The 24,121-nt window shown below is 37.7% G+C and overlaps 2 protein-coding genes across 2 annotated transcripts; both read right to left on the bottom strand.

Annotated features, from left to right (window-relative positions):
- Positions 1-3,096: 3,096 nt before the first annotated feature.
- On the bottom strand, positions 3,097-12,470 carry LOC579089 (acetyl-CoA acetyltransferase, cytosolic-like). Its single transcript, XM_779223.4, has 8 exons — positions 12,356-12,470; positions 9,482-9,672; positions 8,825-8,950; positions 6,906-7,026; positions 5,238-5,510; positions 4,696-4,850; positions 3,923-4,033; positions 3,097-3,339 (listed from the first exon to the last, which is right to left on the bottom strand). Exons 1-8 carry the CDS (start codon positions 12,399-12,401, stop codon positions 3,169-3,171), a joined length of 1,194 nt encoding a protein of 397 aa, XP_784316.2. The 5' UTR covers positions 12,402-12,470; the 3' UTR covers positions 3,097-3,168.
- Positions 12,471-17,929: 5,459 nt separating this feature from the next.
- On the bottom strand, positions 17,930-24,108 carry LOC115918294 (cytochrome b5 reductase 4-like). The gene is made up of 7 exons (XM_030972619.1): positions 23,922-24,108; positions 22,832-22,972; positions 22,021-22,182; positions 20,919-21,069; positions 19,838-19,927; positions 19,141-19,308; positions 17,930-18,241 (listed from the first exon to the last, which is right to left on the bottom strand). The coding sequence occupies exons 1-7, from the start codon at positions 24,091-24,093 to the stop codon at positions 18,187-18,189; spliced, it is 939 nt and encodes a 312-aa protein (XP_030828479.1). The 5' UTR covers positions 24,094-24,108; the 3' UTR covers positions 17,930-18,186.
- Between the last annotated feature and the right edge of the window lie 13 nt (positions 24,109-24,121).

Consider the following 24,121-nt stretch of genomic DNA (forward strand, 5'->3'; position numbering starts at 1 on the left):
CTAGTTTAAATAGAGTTTCCTGAAAAAGAACACCCAATATCCTGGAATTTGAAAGAATTTTCTTAAAACTTTCAAAATACCTCTTACGTGGATTTCTTATTTGGATGAATCGCTATGACGTTTTAATATATATCAATTATTGAGTGGGCTTATTTTGCTTTCTAATAGATCCATACAACATGGCAGAGCTTGAGGGGCCTGGCAGAGCCTTTTCAAGAGAGAAATTGTCTTTAGGAGAAAAAAAGAGGTTATTTCTAAAATGAAATGAAAGGGATATTGACTTTCAAGAGAGAAAATTGTCTAAAAGAGAGGAAGAGAGGTTATTTCTAAAATGAAATGAAAGGGCTCTTGTCAAATAGCCCTTTCATTTCATTTTTTCTCTCGAAATAAACCCCTTTCTCTCTTATAGACAATTTTATGAGATGGAATCTTCAATCTGAAGCCTTTTTGTGCTCTTTGAAAATGGCACACTGAATGGGGGCAGTGCAATTTAAATTTCAAGGGATGGATTAGAGTTTTTATCGCTCTTGAAAGTCAAATAGCCCTTTCATTTCATTTTAGAAATAAACTCTAATACATTCCTTGATATTTAAATTGCGCCGCCCCTATTGTGTCCTCTTTTTAAAGAGCACAACAGAGCCCTCAGATTAGGCAGCAAGTAGCAAAACAAACCCGTAACACTGGACACAACATTCAATGGGATGATGCCCATATCATTGAGTTTGAAACGCACTTCTGGTCAAGAATGGTAAAAGAAGCATCTGCATAAAAAGGATGAATCCTTCACTGAATAGGGATTCTTGCTATACACTTTTACCTTTGTGTAAATGATAAAAGGTCCACGGGCGTGGTTGTCAGAAGCTTAATTACATAAAAACTCTCTCCAATTTTGCAGGGGGAGAGCCTTCGTCGGGAGTCTTTAATAATAAAAGGGATAAATCCTTCACTGAATAGGGATTCTTGCTATATGTTACCTTTCTTCGCTCCAGTGATCTCGAGGCAGCAGACAGCAAGAAATTGTGTAAATAATTTGCTGTTGCCGGGAGTCTTGCATGGGGCGGAGCCCCAGGAAGTTCTTGAACTTTAATTTTTTTAAGGAAATTCCAAATAGTCGTCATGAGCGATAGAAATTGTAATTTCCTCCTTGAGAGTCACATAACCCCTTTCATTTAATTTTAGAATTTAATCTCTCTTTCTCTCTTAAAGACAATTTCATATAACTTCTGTTTTCGTATTGTTGTTCGTATTGTGGGTTCACGTGCCCCCTAACCTGCTCATCATTAGTCTTGCACCTAATTTAAAGCGACTAAGAGTAATTTCCCCTAAAGCTCGCTCGCTCGCTCGCATTTATAGATGATACAAATATATGTCACTTTAAAACAAATGCTTTTTCAGTCTTCCGTGATGCTTATAACCCCATCATGATTTGGTTTTTTCACTCTGCGACCTCACAGATCTTACATTTTTTTGTCGCTCGCTTTGCTCGCTCGCAAATGAATATTCAGACAATCACACTCAGCCGAAAGTGTGATGCTTAAGCAATAACTTGTATGATATATAAAGAAAAACAAATATTGAAATCGTCCCTGATAATGGAATCACAATGAAAGGGTATATACCAATGTCTAAAAAAATGTATATTTTCGCTTTGAGATTTCGCTTTGTAGGTGCCCTTTTTTGTTGGTGCTTTCCACTTTGGAAATAGCTCCGCCGCCCCTGCTTACGCATTAGCGCCAGCGTAAATTTCACGCTTGCGCGCACAGGGGGTGTCTGTGTGTGTGTGTGTGTGTGTGTGTGTGTGTGTGTGTGTGTGGGGGGGGGGGGTTCCTCTCTAGCTCTGAAGCTGATTTTTTTTTTTACCTAGATTCGTGCGATTCGGTTAATACTTTTAGAGGGAGTCTGAGGGGTGATGTGCCCCCCTCTGAAGCTGACATTTTTTGGATTTGGATTTTTGAAACTGGATTCGTGCGTTTTGGTTAATAATTTTTTGGGGAGTCTGATTCGATTTCAAAACACCTGCAGTTAATGCGGGATGGTGTTGCAGCCTCTCTTTCCCCGAAAATTTAAAAATTACCAATATGCATTTGTTATATCTTATCTCGTATATTTTGGTGACAATTAACACTTTTCACAACATACATAAGCTCAAATTTCCGCTCACTCGCTTCGCTCACTCGCCAAATTATTAAACCAGGAAATAGATATTGGGGCAAGAGGCTTCAGCCCCCACTGATGGAAATGTCAAAAAAATTGCGCGCTAGCATAACTTGAAAACGGGGAATGTTGATATCGGACAAGAAATGTGACGTGAGCATGTCCCCTTTCCAAAATAATTGTGCCCGTTTGTAGGTACCAGTACACTATTAAAGTACAGTATTCTAATATGACCTTGTTAGTATTGGTAAGTTTAAATAACGGTCTGCGCGAATTTCGAATTTCCGCCCCCCCCCATTTGTGCATTTGTCGACGGAAAAGAGGCAACCATCAGATTTTGATAGGGGCATTTATGAAAAAGGGATAGATTCCTTAAAAGAAAGGAAAAGGGGCATGTATCATTAGTAAAAGGGTAATTATCGGAGGTGAAAAGAGGCACTGACCTTAAATGAAAAGAGGCACTTATGAGAATAAAAAAGGGACACTAATAATAAAGGGATATATGCATTTGTTGAAAGAAATGAGGCACCAAGTAGATTTTAATAGGGACATTTATTTGAGGTGAAAGGGGGTTTTTATGAAAAAGGGTAGGGGCACTTATAAGAAGGAAAAAGAGCATTTATTAGGAAGGGAAAGCGGCACGTGTCAAAATAAAACGAGTATCTCTCAGAATTTAATAGGGTCATTTACCAGAGATGAAAAGGGGCACTAGCATGAGAAATAAAAGGGACTATTTTCTTAGGTGAAAAGGGGCATTTATGAGAAGGGACATGGGGCACATGTGAAAATATAAGGTGCGCTTATCCGAGTTAAAAAGATGTAGTTATTAAAATGGGAAGGGGTAATTCTTACAAAGGAAAAGGGGCACTTGTCAAAGTAAAAAGGGCGCCTCTTAGATTTGAATAGGGCAATTATCAGAGGTGAAGGGGGTGCTTTTTCTAGAGGGTACTTGAAAAAGTGGGAGGGCACTGTGCCTCCCTGCCCCCCGGAAGCGCCGCCTCTGTATTTGCCTGACTAAAATGCTTCTACACAAATGGCAATGCCCATCCCTCCCCCTACGCAGATAGCAGCCAAGCCCTTCGTGACATTGGTCCTTTTCATGGCGTTGAGTAGGGTGACCACGATGCGAGTTCCTGACATGGCTAAGGGGTGGCCCAGGGCTATGGCTCCCCCATAGATATTGACCTGCAGAGAGAGAGAATGAGAGAGAGAGAAGAGAGAAGGGATGTGTGCAAGAGGAAGGGCAAGAGAGAGAGAGAGAGAGAGAGAGAGAGAGAGAGAGTGAGAGAGAGAGAGAGGGAAAAAGGGGGGGGCGAGAGAGGGGGAGATGGAGATAATGAGAGAAAAGAGGGACAAAGGAGAAAGATAAACCAAAAGGGGATAAATAAGAGAAAAATTATGTAAGGGAGAAACATAAAGTCCATAAAAGAAACAGGGTCAGATAAATAACGTACTAAATGGAATGATAGGAAAAGATAGAGAGAGAGAGAGAGAGAGAGAGAGAGAGAGAGAGAGAAAGAAGAAAAAGATACGATCATTGAGTCCTGTAAAATCCCACCTAAGAATCCATTTCAAGTTTATGACAAAACTTTGGTTCTAAGAAGACTATTTCACCGACTTACAAGGTTATCAACGATATGTACGTAATCTCTGCTCTCATGTATTTCGGTCTACTTAGATGAGATCATATTCTGTAAAATATACTGCAGAAGTCTTGCATACAGAGTACAGCATATTGCCCCTGATTTTTTTCTTTTCTCAAAATTACCTTGGACATGTCAATACCAAGCTCCTTCGTGACTGTGAGAGCCTGTGCTGCAAATACCTCATTCAACTCGAACAGATCAACATCACCAATGTTCCAGCCTGCTTTCTCAAGCTAACATGAAAGGAAAAGAACAAAAACAGAAGAGTTAAGATAATGAGTGATGCATTCTGTTTTTTTTACCTAATAACTAAAAACCTTAAACAGGCACTTTATTTGTGAACATATAGTGCCATCTTCTCTTTTGCAACACTTTTCCTAGCCGCGATATGAGTAAAACAGGCTCTTGCTTACTAGTTGATATTATGCAATCATGTTAGATAATTACGAAGATCTATATAGCAGCTTCTTTCAGCTTGAGGTCCTGACTCGTCGTATGAACGATACAATCATAACATTGTAATCTGATTTGGTGCAAATCACGGAGATTTTTACTTGTCATAAATATAAATGCCCAACAACTGATATCCGATGTGGCCTTTTGTCCCTGTCCGACTAGGAAGCCTAGAACACACCAAACTTTCACACTTTCTTACGACCATTAACTAGAATCCCCCTTTTCTGAAAACTTCTCTGTAAAACCATACAAAGTTAGGTGTGATGGTCTGAATATTCATGGACCAGCATGTTCTTTAAGTTTGTTGAGGTCGCACTTCCAGTGTTATTACAATTCTTATGACAAATAAGAACCACAAACATGATCTCAGATAATAATGTCTTCAGCAGTGGAAGACTGGGATGTCCTCAAATGGCCCACCTGCCTCATCTATACTTACAGCTTTCTTGATGGCAGGAATAGGACCAGACCCCATGATAGCTGGATCCACCCCGGCCTGGCCCCACGAGGCTATCCTTGCTAGAGGTGCCACGCCCCTTTTCTGAGCCTCGGACTGCTTCATGAGAACCACTGCTGCTGCTCCGTCATTCATACCTGGGCGAGAGGTGAAGTAGAAGAAGTAGTAAATCTTCAATAGCAGGTGCTTATTTTGTGTTGCTAAACAGTGTTGCTAACAGTTCTGAAACTTGTGCGCGTGTAGATCTATACGAAGAGCATAATATTCCAAAATCAGCTAAATCTACTTTTGCTGAAAATTTAGTTATTAATAACAAAAACATTGTTCACTTAAGTAACCCTCTTTCAACAAAATTATTTACTTAAATTTTGGGAACAATTATGAAAAATGCACCTTCTAATTTTTCCATACTCGCCTGGAGTTAATGGGTTAAACGCTTGCACTCATGGGTCAGATTTTCCACCAGCTAAAACGAAGGGGTTAAGATAGTGATAGCAAGAGGGTCAAGAGCAACGTGAACTTACCGCATGAATTTCCCGCAGTAACTGTTCCTGTCGCATCCTCGATAAAGCAGGATCTGAGTTTAGCCATTCCCTCGATGGTTGACCCCTTCCTTGGGTACTCATCAACGTCGTACTCTACCGTGGCCTTGCGCTTGCGGCTCTTGGTCGGCACGGTGACAATCTCTGTAGCGAAGACGCCGTCTTTCTGGGCCTTCTCGGCCTTGAGCTGCGACCCCAGAGCGAACTGGTCCTGCTGTTCACGTGTGATTTTCCATTTCTTGGCCAGGTTTTCAGCTGTCAAAATCAATATTATTTTCACAGATATAATATTCCATACTTGCCAACCTTGACCTCCGAGGACATAATGAGGAATATATTACATTTTGCATGTAAATTACTGTCTTGTCCCGTTCTTGATTCTCAGTGTTGGCATCCCCCTTTCCCCCCTATTTTGTATTTTCTTCTGTTCTTACTTGTTAATTTAATTATATTACCCATTATTCCTAAGTATGATTTTAGGCGTCCACACTAATTGTACAAGCACTGCTTTTTAGTGGACCCTTCTGTTTTCAATATCTATTCCTAAATTGTTGTAAATGTTTATAATTGATTTGTAATGTTTTCAATGTTGGAAACATAAATAAACTGAAAATTGAATTGAATTGCATACTTTTATACAGACAAGGAGAAGAGTATAGGGTTCATAACACTGGATTGAAGGCGATCTTAAAAACGAATCATTTCTCCCAAAGAGAAATAGTTGATGGTTCCTTTTTTTGTAAAATCGTATTTGTTCTTTTATTTGTATTCCATTTTTTGATTTCATTTATGCAAGGTATACATGTGGCTCTGTAAGAAATTTGAAAGAGTTTTTCTTCAACACCTTGTCATGTGAACAGGATACATTAGATCTTGAACAAATATACTGTGAGTACATGAAAATTCATTTTATGCAACGTTTCAATTCACAAAATAAATAACATGACATGACGAGCAACCCAAGAGGTATTTTATTGATAACAAAATATATAAAAAAGCTCTGTTTTAATTTTCATTCCAAATAAGGTAAACATCCCTTTGGCAAACATTCAAACATACTTTATACAAACAAACAAACCAATTAATCTATATGCTGTAATTTAAAAAAAAGAGATGAGAGCGCTAAAAGTAAGTTATGGCTAGATTAAAGAAATTATTACCAGATATTACGATGCTCCAGAGTCCAGACACCTTTTTAAAGTGGTCGTAAAGATGTACAGGAACCGTATCTTTAAGAAATGTATTACTCCATGTGTCTTTTTTTATTAGTAAAGCATTAGTAAGCCTATTCGCAATGACTTTTTCATTCATTCAGCACGGCTCAGGCGAGCCGATCGGGTAAACATGTTTTGTCGCCATCGCAACTGCAGCAAATTCCCCTATTGACCTAAAATGTGGAGGATTGCGGAAAAGGAGGTTTTAATATGTTTTTGTGCAATAATGAAAGGGAAAATATTTGTTAATTCCTTTACATTTGTATTTTACTTTCATTCAGTTTTCCATTGAATGATATAAAGTTGCATTTTCATCGGATAGGGCAGGGGGAAACAAAAGACGCGCGGTGCCACGGATGACTTCTAAGGGGCCTCTTGGACGGTATCTCCATCCATTACATTCTCCCTAGATAGGGTCTATATTGTACCAATGTACCTGTAATTCCCATGTGGTAGTTATTGAATGCATCCATCAGGCCATCGTGCACTATTAAATCAACCAAAGGCTTGTCACTGACGCCAGATAAACCACTACGAAGATGGACTGCATGGGGCACCTGTAGGAGACCAAACAAAGAAATACATCATTAAAAATGGATCTATGACATATTCATCGGTCACAATAGGGCATTTTTGTACAAAATTCGATGCACGTTTTTGTGAAGTGCCTCGATACAAATAATGTCATTTACACGTCACAAATATATTATGAAGCTTTATTTCAATAGTCAGAATACTAATTGCATCAACTACGTGTTGTTAGGTGGGGGGTCCCGCCCCCCCCACTCAATGTTATTTAGGGTACGCGTATGCATGTTCCCTCCTTTTGAAAACACCCCCTAAGTCCGCCGGGTGTGTAAAGTCATTACGGGCCGGATTTTTGGGAACACGCATGCTGTCCCACCGACCCCGGAGTGGGAGGGGGTGGGTGGGGCAAGCGATAATGTTTGTCCTACCAACAACGTTTGTATGCAATTGGCATTCTTACATGGCTAAACAAATGAGGCATTTATATCCTCATCATGTGGTAAATGTTTTTTGCCCATCACTAGCTTTCCCTCAACTACATGTAGTCTGATAGAAATCTGCCTCTTTCAATATATCTTATAACCCCACTATTCAATGGACTTTCATGTATCTACATGTACACTTAGTTTATGCTCTTTTGCCAAATCCTAAATGATCGTCCAAAGATAATGATAGTACGTGGGTCTTCATGAAACTGAATTTATTCAACCTGGCTTATGCTTTCCTGAACCCTCCGACCACAATAGAAGAATCTCTTCTGCACACAAGTCATCCATAATGGTAGTCTCATAAGACTTCGAACCTTCTTGCATTCTAAATCTTCACAATCAAAATCTAATAAAATCTCGTGTTTCTTATTTGTTATGATCCCCTTAAAACTCAAACAATGAGCCTCCATAGTGGTGATAGATTAAAGGTATTACAAAGTTTTGGTATGGGATCATGAATTTGGTTCAAATTAACATATTGGAAGCATATGCGATCTTACAATATTCAGTGATCGTTGTCGCGGTTGAAATCGAGTCTAAAGTTATGAAATTGTAAATAATAAACTCCTTATGTTGTATAGCTCCCTCTCAAGGTCAATATATTAATTAAACTACAAAACAATTTTTCTTGACTAAAATCGACCGATTAGCTTTTCCCGTTCGGAAATTAAATATCACAACTACACATCCTAAGATTTTCATGGTCGCAGCTACCATTGTACGGCCGTAGGTGCTATTTGAAATTTATCAAAATCTACCGGGAGCACCGGTAAAGTTTTATATTCAATTTTTCTCGAAAGCAGAAGTGTTTTAGGGGCTAAAATTTCTAATGCTTATAATTCATCCACAGGGGCATCCAAATATATCAAAATAGTAAAGAATCACTATCCACCCAATTTTCAAAATTTCCCAAAACTTTGTATTACCTTTAATATGTGCACATTAAATACCAAACTGACGCTTGCTTTCATAATATCTTGCAACCAAAATATTCAATGAACTTATAAATTTCTACACAGTTAGTTTTTGCTCTCTTGCCCCTTTCCTTCCAGAAACCTACCAACAGATTTGGTAGCATGTATATAATTATAATTACTACTTTTGTTAATAATCATGATTGTTAAAGACCACAAAAACTACTGGGCCAGAGGGGATTAGACCACACAGCGAGGTCACTGACAGGTGGCTATCTCATTAACTCAGCTCTCAACTAACATAAGAAAAAGAGGATCATGGGGGACCAACAGGCACCGATTGGGGAAGTTTTCTATATAGAGGGAGCAAGTAGCTACAAGTAGGACAGTGGGGCTTTAATAAAGTGATATTGATACAAACCGACCTGGCTCATGCTTTCCTGACCCCCTGCAACCACAATGGAAGATTCCCCACACATGATTGCCTGTGCCCCTAGAATAATTGTCTTCAGGCCAGAACCACACAGCAAGTTCATGTTATATGCTGGTACCTGCAAACGATAGGGAGGTATCAAGAAAGGATGTCATCAAATTCCAAATAATCAACAATAACATACAATACACATATCCCCAGACTATTAACTAGCCAAATATTTTATTTTATTGCTATAATTAAAAGTACTATTAGGCCTACATCAAAAGGGGTTATTCAACATGTAGAAATACAGTTTAAATGGAATGGATCCTTATCCATATTTTCTTTCTATGTAGGAAGGATAGGAATGGTTCCTTTGTTATTTGATTTATTTCCAGCACATATACATGCAGTATGTGGTCCATTAATTTTAAAGACAGGTTTCTTACTAAGATTTAAATTGTCCCCCACTACAAATGTTCAGAAGGATCTTAATTGAGCTTTGAAGCTGTAATGGTTTATATATCATCTAATTGTTTGATTAGTTACAACCTCTCTTGATCGTACTGGCCGCATACACGTGACCCATGATGACCTCTTGACCCATCAATGACCCGTGACCTTTCAACTGACCTCTAAACTCAATGTTTCTAATCATTATTATCACCTCGACTGGTATCCCTGCATTCATACTGGCCTGTCTAGCAGGGTTCTGGCCTTGACCTGCTGTGTACACCTGACCCATGATGACCTCTGACACATCACTGCTTCTGACCTTTGACCTCTGCAGGGCTTCCTTGATGACTATGGTTCCCAGATCATGAGCTGGAATAGTCGACAGTACTCCATTCAGACTGCCTGTTCACAATATAGACGCAATGATAAAACATGCACCATGCATTTACACATTCATCAAGCAATGATAACTGCGTTTATATAGTGCTTAGTCATCGGATTCAGATTCGCCCGCTCACAATGTACTCGCACATTTTCCACTTCCTGAGGAGCATTTCAACCATGTACTATTTTACAGACTCTCACAACTTATGCTGAGCAAACTTAAGTGCCTTGCGTATCCTACCGGATACCCATTTAACACCTGGGTGGATAGTGGGGCTGGGATTTGAACATGCAGTGTCCAGTAATCTACAGTCTGGTGACCACTAGACCACAACACCTCTACACAGCAAGAATGTTATGACCATTTAAACATCGCTTTTTTATGTGCCTTAAAAAAACGTCAATATCTGTCAAGTGCAGATTTCTTTGTCTTTGAACATGATTTCGACCTTGGATGATAACTGGAAATATCAGACGCTCTTTCTAATATTAGGTTAAATGATTTAGTGGAGTGAAATTCCTGAGAAAGAACTAAAATGATTCTCTTAATTTACCCCATTTATTTTATACATGCAATAAATCTAATCTCAATGTATTGTGAGATCCTATTTAGTGGTCGATAAAAATGTTATGACTGAGGAATGGTCAACGATCAAATATCACCTTTACAACCCTAAATGTTGTTATAATTAATTAAATAAAAAACGCACGTGACAAAGTTTGCAGGAAAAGTTTGCAGGAACCCCCACATCATGGCAATTTCTGTCCGAAGTCGGACAAATACCATACTCCATTTCAAAATGTTGACATCCACTTCCCCCAATACACTAGTCGTGGTAGGACGTAGGATGGGGGCCCCACTGCACTTGGAGCCGACCATGAATGGTCCTAGAATTGAACCCTGGGGCACTCCACATCTTACTGCCATCGTCTGTGATTCACATTTTACTAGTACAACATATTGTTTTCGATTACTTAAATAACTGTTAAACCATTCCAATATAATTTCTCTAAAACCATAATATTCCAATTTGTTTGATAAAATTGTGTGATCAGGAAAATCAAAAGCCTTGCTAAGATCTAGAAACAGGCCAATTGGCCAAAACAAAGGCCAACAGGCATTTGTGACCTTATGTATAAACTCGGTGATGGCAGAAGATGTACAGTGTCCCGCTCGAAAACCAATTTATTTAGGAGTAATGATATTGCACTTTTCCAGGAAATTATATTATATCTTATATCTCATGAAATCTATTCGTGTAAAATATACATTGTATTCAAAAGTTATAAAATCAAATCATCGACAGGATCTTGTTGATAAGTACAAAAAATACAGAAATGTACTGACCACTGTGCTAAGAAATGCAAAAAGAAAGTACTATTGCGATTTGTTACAAAATAATGTGAAGGATACAAATAAAACATGGGCCATTATCAATGAATAATTGTTAGCTGGAAAAAACAGATCACCGAGAAGAGCTGAAGTGGACAGACTAATTAAGAAGGTTCATGGAGAAAGTATGCAACTTACATCTCAATCTGATATTGTGAATGAATTTAATGACTTTTTTTGTAAATATTGGACCGAATTTAGCAGATGAATTGCCGAATACAGATGTAGCATATGGTGATTTTTAGGGCAGAATATAGAGCAATCTTTATTTTGGAAACCAATAACTGCAGTTGAAGTTAAAAGTCAAGTTCTGCTACTTGATACCAAAAAGGTTTGTGGTCACGATAACATTCCAGTGCAATTAATTAGAGATAGTGCTCCATATATTTCAACATCCACTGGCATATATATTTAACTTGTCATTAGAAACTGGCAAGGTTCCAGATGAAATAAAGATTGCAAAGGTTACTCCCCTACACAAAAAAGGGCCAAGAGAAGATCCAGGTAATTATAGACCAATATCGGTTTTACCTGTCATCGGTAAAGTTTTAGAAAAATTGATAAATATCAGATTAATACAATTTCTAGAAAAAAATGATATATTCTATTACCATCAATATGGATTCCGAAAGAAATATAGCACTAAATTGTCTTTGATCAACTTGATAAATTCAACTTTGAAATCTATAGATCAGGGAAAAGTAACTCTGGGTATGTTCATCGACTTTAAAAAAGCATTTGACACAATTAATCATAATATATTACTAGGTAAACTATCTAGTTATGGCATTCGAGGATTACCTCTAGAATGGGTTAAGGATTATCTCAGTAACCGATTTCAGTTTGTCCAGTGTGGTCAAACGTTATCAGAAAGGAAAAAGATAAGATGTGGTGTTCCACAAGGATCAGTATTAGGGCTAAGTATCGATTGTAACAGTAAATTCATTATTTTTTGTTTTTTGTTAAGGGGTTAGGCTCGACTAGCACATGTGCTATTATCTGGCCCCTTTTACCAACCAATAGTTTCTCTTTCTGTATATGTAATTATTGTATAAAATGTATGGAATGTATTGCTGTTGGTAAAAAATAAATCAAATCAAATCAAATCAAATATACACGACTATGTACACATTTCTCTAAAATCTTTGACAAAATAGGAAGAACAGACATGATCCATTTTTATAAGTGGGAATAACCTTTGCAATTTTTAGTTTATCTGGGGCAATACCAGTATTTAAAGATAAAATGAAAATGTCACATAAAGGGTAACATAAAATATAAATAACATTTCGCTTTTTATTCACTTACCAATCGCAGTGCGAACGGCTGAAACGATAACAACTGGATCAGACATGATGGCTGATATATTTAGTTGCGGTAAAACCGAATTATCAAAAGTAAAAGAACTCTTTGAAGAGAGATTTAACGTTCTCCAGAAACAGCTGACGCTTAAAAATTAAAAACACTAGCCGCATGGACTCGATCGAACGGGGAAAAAAAATGAACTCTAGAAAAACCCCGTAAAACAAAACTAATAAACTGATAAAGATCGTCCGAGATAAGACTGACCTTTGACACAAAACTTTGGACCACTAAAGTCAAAGATCGATTGACGGTAATCGACTTTTTGTTTGTCTGATTCAAGAAGGATATTAAATGAACTACGGGGTTATCATGGTTATCATATAATGTACTTGTTATATTACCCCCCCCCCCTCCAGTGGCGTACGCAGAATTTTTTCAAGGGGTGGGGGGGGGGGGGGTTACAATCGGGCCCAAAATTTCGCAACGACTCAGGAAAATATGAAAAGTCACTCAGTGGGGGGGGGGGGGGGGGGGGGGGGGTAAGCGGACACTTTTTTTTTTTGGGGGGGGGGTCCAAAAAAAATCGCAACGACTCAGCCAAGAGGACACTTTTTTTTTTCTGGTCTCGAAATTTGAAAATTTGACTATTTGATCCGTTGGGGGGGGGGGGTAGGTCACCTTTTTTAGGTCAGCCATTGGTATAATTTTAAATTGGTATAAATTTTAATTATAAAAAAAAAAAAAAAAAAAAAAATAATAATAAAAAGGGGGGGGGGGGTTTCACAAAAATCATACACAAAACATACACATAAAAAAAAATCAAGGGGGGGGGGTTTAACCCCAAACCCCCCCCCCCCCCTGCATATGCGCCTCCCCCTCTCCCTCCCTCCCTCTCTCTCCCTCCCTCCCCCTCTCTCTCTCTCCCTCTCTATGTCACTTTCATCCCTCTCTTTCCCCATCCTCCTCTCTCGATTTATCTCTTCTTTTTCACAAACAACACTATAGTTAACTTTATTGATATCTTTTGTACACACACAGTTCAATCCAAGATTCCATTTTTCATTTTTTATAATCTTAATTTTTTATTTGTGATATCACAACAAAAATATGAATAAAATGAATGGTAATCTGGTAACATAATCATCATCAATTAACATCTACTGATCAAAATATACAAGGAGACAGATGGGCTTTCTTTTTCTTTACTTTGTCCATTTTATATATAATATGTGTCCAACTCAAGTGTACAGATACAAACAACACTTCATTTCCCTGCACAAGGAGCACAATGTCTATAAAAACTACCATGCTTAATACATTGCCAGTTATACATTGTTTCAAAAAAAAATGCAAGGTGGGTTTCTTGATAACTAAGAAAGCAGTGGTATAGGAAACATTAAAAATAAAAATAGACTTCATGTTATTATTAGCTAATCTTTAACCTTTAGTAATCATATGATTTGTTCCACTGGGGTGTCATCTCAAATTCGTAGTGGGGACATATCATCATTAGTGGAGTCGAAAATGACCCCCTATTTGCAGACTTTCAAGAATATTTTCCATGAAATGTGACCCATTTTTGCCCAATGCAAGGTTTAGAATGTGCGCTAAATATAGTCCTATGTTTGGCTTATTGAGTACAAACTCACAAAAAGTATCCCATTTTGAAGGAAATCTGAGTCACAGCTTCCATCTTGAAATATATGACCCTTTTTCTATCAATTTCTTGTTCTTTATAGAAAAAAAATTGTCCCCTTTTCAAATTTATTTTCTTCACATTTGCAAACACTGAAATGCGTGCGATTGTAGTGAAAATTAACCATATTTTCACGAAATTTCGAACTATCATGCCTATACAATGCCAATATGAATTGACACCACCAGGGTTTGTTGCAGCATTTTATCAATTTTCACTACTTCTTACCAACTAGTGGAGAATACCTGTTGCTATTTTTATAAAGAAAATACCTCTTATCCCCAAGTAAATAGTGATAATATTCTATTGATAGCAGCAATTCTAGTAAATTTTGTATAAAACATATCATTATATAAATATACATGTATCTATATCTAAATATACTATTTCATCTCCACCACATGCACAAACTCAAACATTCTCCTTAGTTTCATAAGAAATATAAGACGTTAGCTTTATCTTTATGTAAACAATACAACATACAAGCACTATGCAAATACAGTGTAGTGTCAATGTTTGTTTTTTCCCTGCAAGGAATCGTTGTCATATAAATCATACATGTTGAATACAAATTATTATACAAATAGTCCCGAGAGATAAATGTACAATGGCTAAGGAAAGATAGATAAAAAATGCCAAGTATATAATAAAAATTACGATGAGATATCCATTTACCGACAAACCTTGAACTTTGGGGGTTATTATGAGAGAGGGATTAACACCCCTTTCATGTTAGGGGTAGACAAAGGTCGAGCCTGGAATCGGTCGGGACTTAAAAACAATTATGTACCTCTGTCTGCTATACTGCATACATTACACAAGAAACATCCCCAAAACACCTGGAAAAAAACATGTATTAATCTCCCTGCCACTAAAAGTAACACCATTCTATTCCCCCAACCTCCCTCTGAAAGGCAGGGTATTCTACTTCACTACTTCAGATTTACGTATACTGCTCACAATGTCCTGATATCCCACAATATCCCCCAAGGCATGTCCCACAATGCATTACCAACTGCATGACGCGAGCGTGATGATGATTAGGTACACAAACCAGAAATTACTCAATAATAATAATAATAAGAATGTTTTATTTACCCAGGGTAGCCACTTCAGTTTATGAAACTGCTCTTCCGGCGGGCCCTGCATAACATAATATGTTATTACTACCCTTCTCCAATCTAATATGCTGAGCGCCTAGATAGAAGGCAGGAGGTCCCATTGTTATAAGTCTTTGGTATGAATCGGCCGGGGTTCGAACCCACGACCTCCTGTTCATGAGGCAGGTGCTCTAACCACTGAGCCACTATGCCCGGTCTCGAAAGATGGTGTAATTGGAAATACACAACAGCAGTGAAAGTGATGTTGATAAAATGCCTGCCTTTGAATTATGAAATGGAGCGATATCCAAGAATAAGTAGAAAAACAAAAAGCAATCAAGATCACAACATACCTGTTTTTAATTATATCCTGATTCAAGGAATCATATGAAAAATGGGAACCAATGCCAGCATTGGCTTCATATAAAAATGTTAATAATAGTACCCTTTTATTTAAAAAAAAGTTCATAATGCTGATGATATTAAACATTATTTGTGCAAACATATAGTAGATCATTTAAGGGCAACCAAGAGTTGATAACAAAGGTAGTTTTGAAGGATAGCAGACAAAAGCAGAGTGACTGATTGTGCAAAGTTTAAACAAAACTGGATAAACAATATAGAAGAGTTCTGAATTTTTTGCAGTTGAGATCACTATAAATATCAGTACTTCAGACTGGTGAATTAATATGGTCGCTGTTTTGTAGTATTGGACAATTTCTCCACTTGTTCTAACATAAGAAATAACCTAGCAGAATCAATTCATTCTGTAGAGGATCTACCACAACTTCCCATCAATAATACATTCTGTGTACAGTTCCATGTGCTTGGGTGAGAATTGAGATTCTATATTTCGCATTTCTACACATGGAAGAGTGGTCCAAAAATGGTGTTACAGTGAAAGGACCACTATGCCAATATGAGACCTACATACATTTAACATTTAGTTAAATCTCGACATCCACATAATTTTTTGTTTACAGTACACAGATATATATATTATAAGTTTTAATATGATATGTAAAATGAGTTTAATCTTTTACAGCATAATAAAGATTGGAAGTATTTCAGAAAAGGCTGAAACATTACACAATTTTAGAGATTCAATGAACCCCTCGGAAATGTCCTTAGGTTCTGGAAAACTAGGAAAAGCACAATGTACCGGGAAACAATATGATGCGACAAATGCCCTAGTTACAATATATACATTTTTTCCACAAAATTCAGTACGGAATGAAATGACAGCGAGGTGCAGAATACCAAAGGGTTTAAAAAGTATGTACTCATGAACAAACAAATATATACATACTTATACAAGAGCAATGTATCATTCATTTTGCTTGGGAGAAGAGGGGGAAGTAAAAATATGCATTACCGTATGTATCTCCAAACCATTATACACTATAAATTCCTATAAAAATACACCTAAAAAAAAAGATTATGAATAACCCTTGTATAAAACAACATAATTCATGATTCATGTGTATCCAACAGTACTATGCAATAAGAATATATGAAACATCTAATATCCATAAATCTAAATACAATTTGAATTTGAATTCGTTTAAAATTGGTATGTACACTATATACATTATATGTCCATACATGAATCTTCAATATCCAAACTACTGCATAGGTCTAATCTATTTCTACAGATCGATTATGCTGGGGAGTGTTTCACAAAGACTAAAATCGACTTTAAGTTGGACTTTACTATGGCAGGCCTTTCATGCCACTGTTTGGTCTCACCATTATGATCTTTAGATAATATTTTTTCCTTTAATAATGAATTATCAAAAAAAGGAAATTCTGTAGATATGTGACTGTGATTTTGTTTACGTCCCTTGAGAGACCAATGCCAGTAAATGGTGAGAGCAAACAGTGGCATGAGTGGCCTGCCATAGTTAAGTCCAACTTAAAGTCGATCTTAGTCTTTGTGAAACGCCCCTGAACCTTATCTTTAATTTTTACATTAAATCCTTTGTCTACTGGAACTGGGTTGCTCCTGTTTTACAGTGTAAGCCTACGGGAATGAAACATTTCAACTGGTTAAATTCTACATCATTTCAGGTGTCACTATACAGACCAAGCATGTCCAATGGGGTAACAGTACTGATTGAGATCCAATAATATACAACATGTTGAAAACAACAACCAGTAGTCTTGCAAGTGCTCACACATATACAGTCAAACCTGTCTATAGCCACCGCCCATGAGAAACACAAAAAGTTGTCTTTGTAGATAGGTTCCTTTAGTACATGTTTCAATGAGAAACCATTTTCAAGGGAAACAAAAAATGTGGTCTTTGTAGACAGGTGGTCTCTAAAGCAGGTTTGACTGTATACGTACCATTCATATCTTTTGACTGAAGAACATTGGTCTGAATTCACTGTGAAGCACCAGGCTTTGCCAACCACACCTTCATATCAGAAGAAGAAAAAAAACAAACATTTTTTGGTGTTTTTGTCCTTCATTCATCGGGGCTCATTTTAGATGTGCATCTGCAAAAGCAAGATTTCCTATAAACAGTGATGCTCATGTATGCATCTTTTGATCTTTCCGAGGGCTCTGTTTGGCCGTAAATATCTCCATACACACGTACCACTACTGCATGAAGGTCGATGGCAGGGCAGTCAACGAATCAAAAGTTCTCAGAACAGGTCTGAAATATTCATAGGACGATGGTATGGCCTGGCGGATGGGCAACACCCAGATGTAAAGACTGATCCAGTCCCAAAACATCTCCATACCTACATACCGTCCTTCTTTTCACGAAGTGACGGTAGTGAAAAAAAATTGCATTCACTTTGCGTTACGATTTTCCTCACTACCGTCACTTCGTGAAAACAAGGACGATACTATCGCTACATGTAGGTTGATGTGTCGTAAGGCTAGGGCGGTCGTAACAAGTCATAACAGGTCTGAAGTATTTATGGTTGGATAGGCAGCACTGAGATGTACTTTAAAAACTAATCCAGTCTATCGTAAAATGTTTTCATCAAAAGTCTATTTTCTTTGTCCAACGTCTCTTCTTGTGATCACCCAGCGAACATGCAGATGCATTTCTCATTATTACCAGCATCAAGAAGTAGTCTGTAAAGAAGAAATACGGATACAATGAAAAAAAAATGTAAAGACCAGATCAAAATATCAAATTAACTCTCGTCACGTATTTGTTTGAAAAAAAGTAGATGTAGTGGGTTTCAGTGCAATTTAATTTTGGATTTCTTCAAAACAACAAAATATGGGGACCTTATTCTTTGTAAAATATATAATGAATGTACTGTAATCCATTTAAGGAACAGGGTTAGGATTAATGTTACAAAAGAACAGCAGATAAAAATAGCCCAGAACAAGATAAACACCTGCAAATTTGTTTATCTTCATCAATCTCTAATCAAATGAAAGTTTATTGATTTTGTAAAAATGATTTTGGATAATACAGGTACGTGTTGTATAATAAGCTTCCATTATGATTCTACTATACTTAACTTTGTAATTAATCTTAGTATCATATTTGTTTATGGATTTAATTTTTATTAATATTTTTAACAGGGCCTCATGGAAAAACCAGCTTTAAAGGTGAAATGAGTTGTCCTGTGTAATAATCAGAATTGATTAATTGAATATATAAATAAAATAATTAAATGAATGAATGAAGTATTAATAAATGAGCAAAAAAACCAACAACAAACAAATAAATGAAAAAATAATCATATTACTAGATAAACAAAGGGATTCGCTCCTTCTTCCTTGTAATACAAGTTCTTTAATTAAATTGATGTTCCTACGTATAAATTGTATTGTTTGAAAAGATGTCAATATGTTGTCAAATTGAATGGAAGAAAATAAATGTTCATTTGAATTGAATCGAAACAGTTAACTAACTAATTAACTAACTAACTTTATGTATTAATTAATAAATAAACATTGAATAAATAAACTAACAGATAAATAATAAAATAAATAAATGACAAAAAAATTGGACATACTGGTAAGCCGTGTTCATGAATGGTGTAGGTCCACAAATGGCAAAGACGGGAGTTTCTTTGGGTCCATGCTTGGGTATCATCTTGCCCAGCAGGTCTTTACTGATGCGACCCGTGAGACCCGTCCAAGACGGCGCACCTTCAGCAGACAGGATGTGAGTGACTTCAAACCTGAGGGATAGTATCAGATATTGTGAAAATATTTAGTTAAGATCTGATCATGCGATTACATTAAGAAAGCAAATTCTGGAAAAGATTGAAAAAGGCAGATTTATGCAGCATAGGAGTCTTAGCTCAAATGTGAGTTTTGGAATCATTAGTACGATGAACAGAAATTGATCTTGTAAAAGTCACTCTACTTACTACTCACTCTACACAGGAATGTGTATATGGGATTACACAAATATGTGGCATGAGAGTTTGGTCCAAGCACTTTAGTAGATGCTTCTCGTCACATACTGAACATGAAGGCATAAGAAGAGCCATCATTTTCAGGGGACACGTTTCTTATGATATTCTTTCACAATGAGCATGTGACATATTTAAGCTTGCATCTAAAAGTATTCAACAAAGGCCCTAATTTAAATAACCAGTCCACCTTTCACTCTATATGTCTTCAATGATGTACATGTTTGTAAAACCACTTCAAATTCACTCCAAATTCAATTATTCAGATAGAATCATTTCTGACAGCTCTCACCTTCCTTTGCTTTGCTCTGCACACTCATCCAAATGTTCCCTCCATACAATATCCTTCTGAGTCTTGTTGAAGAAGAGGAGTTTTAATTTGCTGCATTTTCATGCACACGAAAAAGGGGAAAAGAATGCAAAATCATGTAGTAACAGTAGAAATTTTAGCTTCTTGCAGCGGTATACTACATGCTCCTCCATTGCATGGTTACAACGTAAAAGAAGCATAACAATAGAATAGAAGAGATGAGAGAGAGAGAGAGAGAGAGAGAGAGAGAGAGAGAGAGAAGGAGATAATGAAAGTAAGAGGTAGAAGGAAATGGGGACAGTCTTCATAATATGTCAGTGTACCAATTTTCTATCTTTTTAAGATAAGAGAAAAAAAAGAGGTGAGGAATGTATCTAACAAATTTATTTATATATGCTATCTGGTTTAGACACACTATAACTTCACCATAATATTAGACTTGAGTCTTTATTTACCTATCTATAAAATGAAAGTTTAGCTAACATTAAGCCTCATCAAGATTGGTATGCATTTCAATACAAACTCTTTATCCTAACCATGTGATTCTCCCTCTGTGTGACACGACTATGATTTTAAGCAATTATGCATTTTTAATTGATGCATCTTTTTTGTGAATAGGTTCCGTTTCAAGCACATTTCAATATGAAATACCGCTTCAAGGGCAACAAAAATACGGTCATTATATACAGGACGGCCAGGTGGTCTTTGTATTCTTTCCCGACAGGTGGTTTGCCTGTTTGACCGTGGTTGAGCACTTAAAGCCCGTCTGCACTAGTTTGGCCAGGAGGGATTAGACCTCCCTGCATGGTCACTGACAGGTGGTTATCTCATCAAATCAGCTCTTCATGAACATAAGAAAAAGGGGATCATGGGGGACCAACATGCACCGTTTAGACAGTGTTTGCTATATAGAGGGCGCAAGTAGCTATAAGTAGTGCAGTGGGGCTTTCAATTCTTGGGTGGGATCCAAGGCCCATGAAGTGAGGGGGTTTCTCCCACCCCACCCCACCCAACCCAACACCCCCTACCCATCATAATGAAAGTGTGGACTTTGTCATTATACCATTTGGAATCTTCAGCCAGGCCCATCTGTATAAGTTTAACCATGGGCGTGAAGCCCGTGCCTGCCGCGATAAAATAGACCACTGTCAGCTGCTTGTATGTACACTCGTGATCGAAGGTACCACTGTGGTTGCTCATCTCTATATTGTCACCTTTAAAGAGAAAATCAAGAGAAAAGACTCACAATTTAAAGCCGTCTGTTCTAGTTTGGCCAGGAGGGATTAGACCACCCAGCGTGGTCACTGACAGGTGGTTATCCTATCATCTCAGCTCTCAATTAACATAAGAAAAATAGGATCATGGGGGACCAACGGGCATCGCTTAGGCATTGTTTTCTATAAAGAGGGAGCAAGTAGCTATGTACAAGTAGTGCAGTGGGGCTTTAAAATTGCAATATTTGAACATGCGTGTAAACTTGAAAGAAGCATGATGATGTAAATCGTAACGGTATCGACAGAATTTGACATTAGATATCTAAGCATACATGTACCGCACATTAACAAGCATATCCCCCTCACCCCCTCCTTCTCTCTCTCTCTCTCTCTGTCTGTCAAACTCTCTATGAAAATCTCATTGTCTTGTGCTCATTATAACTTTACTTTGGCAAAACATGATTGTATTTTTCTTTCCTTCTCATTTCATCCTTATGACCCTGTGTCTCCCTGTGTCTATTTCTCTCAGTTTCACTCTCTGTTTGTCTGTCTGTCTCTGTCTGTCTCTGTCTTTATCTCTCTATGTCAGTACTTTTCATACTTTTCTTTAATCATCTTAACCATCGTGATCACAATAATCATCATCATCATAATCATCATCATCACCATCATAATCATATCCCCCACTACCATTAACTTCTTCATCATTAACTTGTCTTTCTCTCTCTCTCTATCTCTCCATCTCTTGTTCCCGCTCCCTCTCTCTCTCTCTCTCCATTTCCATCTCCATCTCCCACTCCCTCTCTCTCGCTCCCTCTCTCTCTCTCTCTTGCTCTCTCTCTCTCTCTATCTCACTCTCTCTCACTCTTTCTCTTTCTCTCTCTCACTCTCTCTCTCTCTCACTCTCTTTCTCTTTCTCTCTCGCTCTCTCTGAATACATTCTCTGCTTACCTTCTTTGAGAGTTGCTAAGTGTTGGGTGAACTGCCCCTGTGGATATACTTTGAGCATTAGGTGAACGCTGTTCCTGGAATTGGGTCCATCCGTCTCCTCGTCCCCGTCGTCCTTGAGTAGACTTGGGAAGACTGGTGTATATGGTCTGCTCACTTCTTCCCCTGTAACAGAACAAATCTCATGTGTGTTGTATTCACATTGATAACTGAGCCTATGGTCACATGTCACAAAGAATAAATATACAAAGAATACATGTCGTTTTCAATGTTATTAATTTTAATTCGTTCTTATAATGGCGCTTTTCAGGACCGCAGGCCCTCTCCCTGGGGAGCATTCCAGCCAGGCATCATTTTTACAAGTGCGCACTTGCTCATCTAACCACAATTACTTTCAAATCCTACCGGGTACCCATTTAACACCTGGGTGGTGAGTGGCAAATGTAGATCAATGCCTTTCCAAAGGACATTAGTGCGGCGGCGGGACTTGAACCACGAACCTTGTGATACACAGTCCAGTGACGAATCTACTCGACCACCTCTATGCATAATTGGCCTTATCGTCAAGGATTACCAGAGGAGGCCATGTTGCCAACTTATCCAAGATATGTGTGAAATCCTCTGGGGCTACAGCCCATGAGACCGACACCCCAGGAGACCGAAAATGCCAGTCTAATGGGCCTTCTGGACGATTTCTGAAGATTCAAAAGACCAATATGTCTTCTATTGACTTTTTCTATGTTCACAAGACCGACATTGTCGGTCTACTGGAATGTCCCGATCCTCAGAGTCAAACAAGTTAGAAGTTGCTTACCGTTGATGTTTGCTTTGAGATAGACATGATTTCCGACTGGAACTTTGAACTGTGTGCCCTCTGGAAGGTCAAAGGTCATCAGATACGTGTCGTGCGTGACGGCTGTCCGTTTACTCAGTGTACAGGATCTGAAGGCAGGCTCTGTTATAGATGAAAAACATATACAGTAAAGTGAAGATTGTATTAGATATACCAGCTTTCACATTGGTGATTTGATTTGGCGAGATCTTTAAAATATGACTGTGGCAATGTTAAATTTTAGATTTTCGAGAAAGGTAAAGGTTAGGGTTCAGGCTTGGTATAGTTGGTAAGTATTTGAAAATAGCCTTGGGGCATTCATCACCAGAGCATGCGTTGTACAATCTTAAAGTGGGAGGATGGATTTGTAAGCCACAGGTGAGAATTAAAATTTAAAAAATTATAAATTTGGAAGAAGGTAAATCATAAGAACTATAATAATATGATAGGTATACAATTATTTGGTCCACTGGTTGCTTTCTTACAAGTACAGACATGCAAAAAATTCAAAATCCTGATGTTGATGCCACAACAAAGTCTAAGTTTACAGATCTGAAATGACATTTGACCTTGACTTCGTCACCTAAAAGACTAATCACATGATTGGTGATACTTGATAACCCTTGTTTAAGTTTCATGGAATAGGAATGTATACTTTTTCATAACAATTCAAAATCTTAACCTTTGGAAATTTTTGGTGTTAATGCCACAACATAGTCTAAGTTTGTTGACCTGAAATGACCTTTGACCTTCACTTAGTGACCTGAAATTCTACTCACACAATAGGGGATACTTGATAACCCTTTGGGCCAAGTTTCATTGAATAAGAACTTATACTTTCAAAATTATATTAAAAATTCAAAAACTGAACCTTAGTTTTTGATGTTGACGCCGCCGGCAACAGAAAAGCGGCGCCTATGTCTTGCTTTTGCTTTGCAGGCGAGACAAAAAGTAAACATTACAATGAAGCATTTAAGCACCTTTTAATGGCCCTTGTAATGCACATGCAAGTACAAATGCTTGTTTATTCAAAGTGTGTCTTTTGTGTCAATGAGTATAATCTAACACTCACCATAATCGGTGGCAGGAGCTGTCTTCTTGTGGTCATCTAGAGGGAGCCCTAACGTTGTCCATTTGATGTTTGGGTTCTTCTTCTTCAGCCAAAGGTCGCATCTCATTGGCATATTACCCTTGCGCTGTGTTACTGTAGAGTGAGTCAGTCCGTAAATGAAAAGATTAGGCATAGTATTGTTATTGTAAATGTTGAAGCCT

Source organism: Strongylocentrotus purpuratus, unplaced genomic scaffold, assembly GCF_000002235.5.
Source record: "Strongylocentrotus purpuratus isolate Spur 01 unplaced genomic scaffold, Spur_5.0 spur5_contig_863, whole genome shotgun sequence".
NCBI classification, from domain to species: Eukaryota; Metazoa; Echinodermata; class Echinoidea; order Camarodonta; family Strongylocentrotidae; genus Strongylocentrotus; species Strongylocentrotus purpuratus.